At 34.5% G+C, this 9,900-nt stretch overlaps 1 protein-coding gene across 1 annotated transcript; it reads left to right on the forward strand.

The window, feature by feature from the left end:
- The first annotated feature begins 2,132 nt into the window (after window positions 1–2,132).
- On the forward strand, window positions 2,133–9,079 carry LOC123559159 (uncharacterized). Its single transcript, XM_053544096.1, has 4 exons — window positions 2,133–2,155; window positions 4,107–4,150; window positions 6,583–6,669; window positions 7,931–9,079. Exons 2-4 carry the CDS (start codon window positions 4,129–4,131, stop codon window positions 8,434–8,436), a joined length of 615 nt encoding a protein of 204 aa, XP_053400071.1. The 5' UTR covers window positions 2,133–2,155; window positions 4,107–4,128; the 3' UTR covers window positions 8,437–9,079.
- Window positions 9,080–9,900: the final 821 nt, after the last annotated feature.

Below are 9,900 nucleotides of genomic sequence, written 5' to 3' on the forward strand. Positions count from 1 at the left end.
ACAACGCCACAAAATCGGCCTGGTACAATTTCTCCTTCTTTGCTGTATAGTAAAACAAACACTATTGGACATGGATTGATTGCGAATTTCACAATAAAATTACAACATTGACAGCTCTGTTTTTCTGAAGCGTAATACTATCCCAGTCAATATATCATATAAAAACACTATCATCAACGGTGAACTTTTTTGCTACACATCAAAGCATTCAGTCCATGTTTAAATTTCCCACTCACATCTGTCATGGCCGCCAGCCTGTTGTAGTTTTTTAATCCTTCCGCACAGAAATGTAGTCCTGAAAAAACAGACAAAATAACTGTTAAAGACATCAGAAATGACACTAAATGTACAGAGTGTCAATAAATACATTTGGAATTTAACAAGTCAAAGTAGGTATGGCTTCAAATTGAGCTGACCTTGTCTGTAATTGGTCAAGAAAAAATAGTTTTCAATGTTTCAGCATAACAAGCTGACATGTGATAATTTTTTTAGATTTGTATGATTCCACATTGAATTTTTAATAATGTTGGAAGAAAATAGATAAGAGAAAATCGCATTTAATCATATTATTTGGCTTTTTGAATACATTCGGTGTGAAGTTCGTAAGAGGTAATTAAGATCGATCTTCAATTTCAGAGTCATCTCAGAACAGAATTAGAATAAACTAAAGCATGAAAAACTCACTTGGTATTAACTTTGCCACTTTAGTAATCGGGGTGCAGTCAAGCTACTCTTTTGGTTTTAATACAATTTTCCATGTAAATATAAAATAGAATGTTTATGGATATTTGTAGGGGTGGCGGGGTGGGGGTTAATTTTCGTTGATTTCGTGGTTGCCTCAATACGAAAATTGGAGTCCCAACGAACAAATAAAACAAAACAAAAATCAAAATCCACGAATTCATATCTTCATATCCCCAATATAACTTTTGTCCCGTTCTACGAAATTCCATGCCAACAAACTCTAATGATTTTACAGTATGTGACATAGGAATTATTTGTTTGTTCCGAATTTTTAAAAATCTAGGTATAATACTCTTTTTAAGTCCGTGATGGGATTTTAAAATTTAGCTGCCCTTGACGTAGTTAGTATTTGCATACTGATAACATATAATTTAAGGGAATGCCAATGAAATATTTTTTACCAAAAACCTATCTTTCAAGCTCCTTTGTTTCGTCGATAACATTTTTTTCTGCAATGGTTTATATCAATCAATCAGTCAATAGAAGTAACCCCATGTGACTTGCCAAAATCATCTCTACGCAAGTAAAACAGAAAATAAATATAGTTTTAAATTACTTTATGACTAGTACTAACTTCTGTGTGGGTGACAGTGCTCTTGGAATGTGGCATTTCCTCATGGAACTTTATCTCGTTTTTTTTTTTGTATTAAGGAAGAATTTAATGTTGGTCACTTAAACCGGTGCTTTGAGGCGTGTAGTGTCTTGCAGGTCTCATTACCTCTTATGATCGGAATCTAATGTTATATGAGCCGTGCCATGAGAAAACCAACATAGTGGGTTTGCGACCAGCATGGATCCAGACCAGCCTGCGCATCCGCGCAGTCTGGTCAGGATCCATACTGTTCGCTAACAGTTTCTCCAATTCCAATAGGCTTTAAAAGCGAACAGCATGGAGCCTGACCAGACTGCGCGGATGCGCAGGCTGGTCTGGATCCATGTTGGTCGCACACCCACTATGTTGGTTTTCCCATGGCACGGCTCATATTACTTGGTTGCATTCTACGCTTTATAGGTTCTAAACCAACATAATAATCAAGTGACAGGAAGCAAATTTCCGTTTGGTTTATCGTGTCCTTGTTCACAGTAATAAAATTATCATCGACATCCTTTATTCCAGTTCCACGAGTAAGATATTTTAGTTGATTGTACAAAATTAAAACAGTATTTAAGTGGGTAGAGTTTATATAATTGTGCGCAATCAAGTGCTGACGTATTGATACTGAAAGATAAAACTAAAGGTAAGGGACTGAAGTTTTTATTCTAAAATGTCTGTGAAATAATAGCTACTATTAAACGTAATTTCGACTTTCAAAAATGTAGACTTCGAAAACGTCTTCCGTAATAAAAAATTAAATGTGATTGAAATATTTTCACTGCTCTATTTGAATAGTGACAACAATTTTTTTCAACGGTAATTGTATTTTATTCATCATTGTTTTACTAAATAAATATTTATTCGAATTCTATGCAATTTACAGGATTAATGAACAATGGCATTCACAGTCTTAAGTATGAAGAACTGATGAAAAATATGAACTATGTTTGCTGAACCAGCACAATACATCTACTGATACAAAAATGTATAATTTAATGACAATCTTTCATTAAACATAACGAATAAAACATCCAAGTATCACATCTAGCATATAGATAATGATTTTCTTTAAAACTATAGAAGTGAATGGAAATTTATATCTGAAACCAATAAATCCATTGAGCATATGTATGCTTGAACCTTCTTAGAATAATATGAAATAAAGCACTGCCTCAATCGGGAATCGATCCGACGTACTTCAACTCATCCCATAACATTTGAAAAGAACTTTAAATGACAGCATGGAAATACACATTTTTTAATTCGATAGTAAATATCTCATTTGGTATATCGCATGTCGATCCCGATTTTCGTCGCTACGCGTAGGATCGATCGATTTAGATTTTGGAATAAAAACAACACTGTCCATATTGTATGGTAATTTCCGCCTCTTGGATTTTATATGAATTGTGCTCACTAGGTGCTTTTATTTACAAGTGCACACTACGTGTATATATACTATATATCCATATTTGTACTGATGTGCAAGACGTTGCGGTTCGGACGCTTATTAGGCACAAGGAAAAAGCGTATTCTTCCAAAAAATTCCGAAGTCAGACGCCCTGTGCACGTGCCGGAAGTACACATTTTTTAATTCGATAGTATATATCTCGTTCGTTATATCGCATGTTACCGTAGAGGGATCGATCCCGATTTTCGTCGGTAGGATCAATTCCCTATTAATTTGACCAGTATACAAATACTCGTAAAAATCTGACTGGAATCTGTAAATTGCAACAAACATGTATATTTTGATTACCCAGCGAAACAAAAAGGATGAAATTCAGTTTTCATCAGTTGGAAAAAAAAAGTTATTTAAGGTCTTGAGCTCATTTCGTTTTTTTTTTTTTTATTATTATCATGGTGTCCGACCAATGCTTTTTTTAAAAAGCGTTCCGCATAAGCCGGTGTTAGTTGGGGAGTGGTGGGGGTGGAGGGGTGCATTTTGGGGCGTTGTACATTTCATGATCTCTCCCGAACAAACTTATTCAAATCCAGTATGATATTATTTTACTTGATTACGTTCTACGCACCAAATGAGTATTCTCATAGATTTGATTATCGCAATTATAAAGACTTGCGTTTTGTGACATGATTACAAAACAGTTTGAAATTATATTGTTTGCCATATTTTCTTTTGTCTCATAACAAGGTTTTACACTTTTGACACGGTCTGGTATCCCATCAATACTGCCATACTGATATATGTATGTCGATGAAGCTAAAAAAATTCAACCATTTCTATGAAAGTTTAAATGATCTTCAAAAGTGTCACAGTTTACATATTTTGTTAACCAGGCCCCAATTTCACGAAAAGTTAAGTACTTGTTTAGCTAAGTTTGTTATTTCAAATGCTCGTTTTTGCCCTTTGTGTGTCTTCAGTGTTGACTTTTTCACCTATATCAGAACCGTATATGACTATTCCTTAGATCAAAATACAACAGTTCTGAATTTTACAGAAAACGAAGTATAGAAATAAGAAGTTTACTTAAGCAAATACTTAAGTTCGTTATATAGTGCTTAAGTAGAAATATCATATTTGCGTGACTGAAATTAGTACTGCAGACAAATACTCCTAACTATAGTATAACTTAGCTATAAAAACATTGTTATAGAAAAAATCAACATTAAATAATAATAACCGTTGAAGCAATAGCACGATTTAAAAATATCAGACTTAACTAAGTAATTTCTTAAGTTTTTAGTGAAATTGGGGCCTGATAATGGTATTTATTCTTGCAAATGTTTCATAAATCTATACTTACAGGAGGAGTTACGGGTCTGAGAGAATGAAGAAATATCATTTCCTGAGTAAGTTGCTATTTTTGTTGCAAATGTGAACTATTTAAAGACATACACAACCAGTTGTCTTAGATCACATATTTACTTAACTAATGGCACGCAACGTTCGAAAACCATCTGTTCATCAGTTTGTGCGTTTTATCCTTAAAAACCATCTGTTCATCAGTTGATGCGTTTTATCCCTACAAACCATCTGGTCATTAATTGATGCGTTTTATCCCTACAAACCATCTGATCATCAGTTGATGCGTTTTAAAGGGATACAAACCATCTGGTCATCAGTTGATGCGTTTTTAAGGGATACAAACCATCTGGTCATCAGTTGATGGATTTTACCCTTACAAACTATCTGGTCATCAGATGATGCGTTTTAAAGGGATACAAACCATCTGGTCATCAGTTGATGCGTTTTAAAAGGATACAAACCATCTGTACATCAGTTAATGCGCTTTATCCTTACAAATTATCAGTTCATCAGTTGATGCGTTTTATCCCTTCAAACCATCTGGTCATCAGTTAATGCGTTTTATCCCTACAAACCATCTGATCATCAGTTAATGCGTTTTATCCCTACAAACCATCTGGTCATCAGTTAATGCGTTTTATCTCTACAAACCATCTGGTCATCAGTTGATGCGTTTTAAAGGGATACAAGCTATCTGGTCATTAGTTGATGCGTTTTAAAGGGATACAAGCTATCTGGTCATCAGTTGATGCGTTTCAAAGGGATACAAGCTATCTGGTCATCAGTTGATGCGTTTTAAAGGGATACAAGCTATCTGGTCATCAGTTGATGCGTTTTAAAGGGATACAAACTATCTGGTCATCAGTTGATGCGTTTTAAAGGGAAACAAGCTATCTGGTCATCAATTGATGCGTTTTAAAGGGATAATCAGGTACGCAGGTGTTTTTTTTTCAAGACATAGATCCATGACCTATATACGTCAAATTACTCAGTTAATAAAAAGAAACAGAAAGAGTCTATTTTAACGAATCAAATTTTGGTATGACAGTCACTAAATGACTGTATATGAAGTCTTGAAAACATGTGACAAATTGTCCGATCAATAATCTTAATATAAAACTCTGTCCAACCGTGTCTATAGTAAAAAACGAATTTGAATTAAAAAAGTGAAATGTTACCTTGTATTGCAATTTTCATATTTTTCCTAACTGACATACGTTGGTTAGATAAGAAAAATAATGAAAATTGAACACTTATGTCGTTAAAACATGAAATAGCCAATCTATTTGAATCAAACACGTCACTTAATTTCAGATACGACGATTCCAGATAATTAAAAGGGTTTTATTTTCTCATCCACTATTCTGCCTGTGTGTCCCTTTAAAATAATTAAATACGCCCAATGCACTCTTGTTTGCTAAACTCATAAAAGAAATGTTTTTTAAATCTCTATACAAATAAAACAAAACTTATCGTATACTTTATGGCTATATAGGTCAATAAATGTTATAAAATAATTTATTCATAAGAAATGTTTGAACAAGGCTTATAGTTACATATAACCTCATATAGCGAAAAGTTTTATTAATTATTAAAGTATCTTAAATGCCCTGTATCTTTTTGTACTAATTGTTCACGATAAATGTTCACTTGAGAAGGCTGACATAAATACGTTTACAATTTTGTTAAGCAGTTATCAAGAAAAAAATACCGACAGATCATTATCATAAGGAATGCCATGTTCACCCACGTGAACATGTTTATATGTATCTCCTCAACGAACACATTTTCTAAATGAGTAGCAGGTTTACATGTCGGTTTACATTCTTTCTTAACACAATAGAAATAGACAGCTTTTGAAGATGTATTCGCGTGTATTACGTCCCCATTAAACTTAACGCAATAAAAATAGACAAAGCTTTGAATGATGCAGTCGTGTATATTACGCCCCCATTAAACTTAACGCAATAGAAATAGAAGCTTTTGAAGATGTAGTCGCGTGTATTACGCCCCCATTAAACTTTACGCAATAAAAATAGACAAAGCTTTAAATGATGCAGTTGTGTATATTACGCCCCAATTAAACTTAACGCAATAGAAATAGAAGCTTTTGAAGATGCAGTCGCATGTATTACGTCCCCATTAAACTCAACGCAATAAAAATAGACAGAACTTTAGAAGAAGTAGTCCTATGTTAAACACTTGCAACAGAATATAAAGTTAAGTTATGCAGTGTTAATATAAGTAGTTCTCAGCGAAATGTTTTATTGCTACATGGCTTTCTTTCACTACAATTATTTTGTGTCGAAAATATTAACTTACATACATCCCTTGTGGAAAGTACAAACAATTTTAATATTGAAAAAAAATGGAAAAAATATAACATTAACAGCTAATGTCTGAATAGTTATTAAAGAAGAAATGTCTTAATAAAAGAATAATATTGTCAGTTGTAAGCATGGTGTTTACTTTTCAGTACTGTGCTTCATGTTTTGCACTGGAGAGATACCACTTTCTACAAAAGCATTTGTGCTTAATTCGAACATTTGCGGAACTAATCAGAGTAAGTAAAAACGTACTCTTCTCTCTGAGAAATGTTTGTTTATAACAGTTAACAGTGTTCAAAGATTCCATCATAGTTGTTAACATGTGACATGCAAATATTTGCTTTCATCTGGTCGTTTCCTTTATTTTTTGGTTCAGTAAAGTGAGGGAATGCTTTGTATGACGCAATTAAAAGCCGTTTTTATTTCTTTATTCTTGCATAAAAAGTACTTTTTTCACTGGATCCGCCCATGTATAAACGTGAGAAAAATCGTGTGCAAACAAGGCAATTCACGTGCTGTTAATACATGATTTTTATTTTTGAAATGCTTTGCCAGGGATATATGTATGTATTTTGCGCACACTGATATTTGGCATCTGTGTCTTGTTTCTTCCATAACAACCACTTCTTGTAGCATTACAGATACAATGTAATCCATAGTATGTTTAGCTGTATCTGTTTCCAACCCCAAACGTACTGCCCCCATCAATGTACGCACTAGCTTCTCTTAGAGTTCACTCCCTTTACAAAGCGTCTGTTCAGTTATTGTAAATAACTGTGAATAAATAAGTATCGCGTGTAACTTGTGATCTTGTTCGTTTTTAGGTATTTTATTTATGATTTTGGTAAGTATCAGTTGGTATGTTTTTATCAAATTTCTCGAAGAATTTATATAAACAGCTAGGAAACTTGACACACGTTCGTACTCATCCGTACTCCAACTGCGTGTTCGTACCCAATATAACTCGAATGTAAAGTTATTATTCTTGAAATTGTGATCGAGTCCACCAAATTGTGAAATGATATGAACAATTATTGGTAGTTTTATGTTTTGTAATAATGAGAGATAAAAAAAATCGCTTAAAAACCTTCAGGATGTGCTTTTGATAGTGTTGTTTATTTCCGGGCCCTGGATACGGATATTTAAAACATGTTTACCGTTTCCAAGAACAACTGGAATGGTAAATAAAAAAAATGTACCGGAATCGTCAAGTCATCACATATGAAAACAATACATAAATCGTCGTGAAATATTTTTTTATGCAAGAATAGCGGCAATACACGTTTGTTTTGTGTATTAACGTCTGCAGAAGCCCTTGGGATATGTTTGTGACCTCGACCTTCGGTCTCGGTCACAAACAATCCCGCGGGCTTCTGCAGACGTTAATACACAAAAAAGCGTGTATTATCCCTACATTTTTGTTACACTGCTTTTGAAATTAACTGCTTCAACTTGCAATTCGTAATATCTAACATTACGTAATATATTCTGTTTCAGACGCTAATACGTTGATACATGGAGACAGCCAAAATGCTATAAACAACTTCGCTCATGTTATCAGTCATAAACGGATGTTTGATTTATATGGAGACAATGAAAACCACGCCGTGGGATGCAGGAAATCTGCTGGACAGTACAAACACAGGAAAGGGCGGTTATATGACGGATCGACATGGACTTTGGACTGTTGGGATCCAGTTGAATGTACCATGATAGAAACAGTAGAACATGGACGCGATACATTAAAACTTCTCCCTTTCTCGTCCTCGTCATCTGGTCACGTCAACGTCGAAACCGTACTTCTGCCAATCGATGAACACAATACGGTATCTTACACATTCCTGCCTGCTTCTACTCAGAAAGGTATTTTCTTTGTTACCGCCTTGTTGACTGGCTGCAGTGTCTTCGTCGCAAAACCTGATAACTTGAACTGTAACCTTATCGTTATGCATTCTAACTACTTCTGTACCAGTTCCTCAACCACTGATTTCAACCACAAATAGGCCATGGCGGTGCTAGAGTTAGTTCATGACACGAATAAGCACTGCACATATAATGTGCAGTCAGTTCGACGTTGGGCGGCTGATGTCAACCACCATAACATTGCTGCAGCTCATCATCCGTATGCCAACAACATCTTCTATTACAAAATGAGTTATGTCAATTTCCTCTATGGCTATAACCCAGGTGGAGCCAACGGAAAATGGCGCTTCTGTGTCAAAGAATTGCATACTGGTACACCAGTAGAACATTGTCATGATATATGATTTCGAACACGAAACCCACAAACGGGTTTTCTCTTTTTAGAGCATGAAACACACGCATGAGCTTATCAATCGCTGATATATTATAATGGAAATAAAGCAATTTTTTAAGACGTTTCATAGACCTTATATTCAACCAGCTAGTCCCACATTCATTAAACAGCCTGTTGCTTTGAATAGAACGCATACACGATACGTCGCTGTACTTATTATTTATCCTTTCAAAGCAAGCATGGGCCCATGCTAAAAGCAGATTTGTAATATATTCTATAAGCCGACCCATTCGTTCATTTTGCTGTTGTCGTAATATTTGTTTTGGCTTCTGACGTTGCTGTAATTATTATTGCTACATTATAATAAAAATATATCTTGCTAATGGGAATTTGAAGAGCTCCGTCTTTAATGTATTTTCACTATAGTGTGTGCTTTGCGCAATGTGGCTCTGTTTGCGTTTACTGTTTTCAAATGCTTCCAGGGGTTAAACAATTACTATCATATTTTACAAGAAATATCTTTAAAAATGATGGTCGGCGAATTGTAATAAGGAAAGAAGTTTATGAATTTTTCATCTAACAATCATCTTTCATCTAACATTTTTCAAACTGCAAAACTAAACACCGCACTTTAGCAATTTAAATGGTTCTCTTTTAATTTTTCGCAAAGGTTTCTAAGGTTGCAATTTTGTTTCGTTTATCCTTAGACGAATGATTACAGCAGTAGTGTGATGAAGATTCATGAAGCGGTTCATGAGAAGAGGTGTTTATATTTTTAGCTAAATTGGTCCCTATCCCCATCTGTAACAAAATAGCAGGAGATCTTACTATATTGTTACACATCGAGTTTGATAAAAATCCACTACATTTTAGTGGTTAATGCGAAGAAAGGCATATCTACTTTTAGCTATAGTGGTCCCTAATAGGGCCCAAGTTCCTATATAAATAAATTTGGAAGAGGACCATATAATGATGCTCCAGACCAAGTATGACAAAGATCCACCAAGCTGTTCATGAGACGCTGTATAAAGGCATTTCTAGTTTTAGCTCTAGCAGCCCCTAAATGGGGTCAAATGTCCAAGCTGAACAAAGTTGGCTGCGGGCCTAATAAAGATGCTACAAATCAAGTTTGATTAGAATACATGAGAAAAAATCAATTAAAGGATTTTTTTAATTATTATTTTTATTTATTTCTAAAATAGGCCAACTG

The sequence above is a fragment of the Mercenaria mercenaria genome, chromosome 5 (genome assembly GCF_021730395.1).
Source record: "Mercenaria mercenaria strain notata chromosome 5, MADL_Memer_1, whole genome shotgun sequence".
Taxonomy (NCBI): domain Eukaryota; kingdom Metazoa; phylum Mollusca; class Bivalvia; order Venerida; family Veneridae; genus Mercenaria; species Mercenaria mercenaria.

What these genes read in the sequence shown, in the direction of transcription:
- LOC123559159 (XM_053544096.1), top strand. Translation starts at nt 4,129, where the DNA reads ATGAAGAAATATCATTTCCTGA. An exon ending in GAAGAAATATCATTTCCTGA is followed by an intron (nt 4,151 to 6,582) that starts GTAAGTTGCTAT and finishes TTTACTTTTCAG; the next exon opens with TACTGTGCTTCATGTTTTGC. An exon ending in CATTTGCGGAACTAATCAGA is followed by an intron (nt 6,670 to 7,930) that starts GTAAGTAAAAAC and finishes ATTCTGTTTCAG; the next exon opens with ACGCTAATACGTTGATACAT.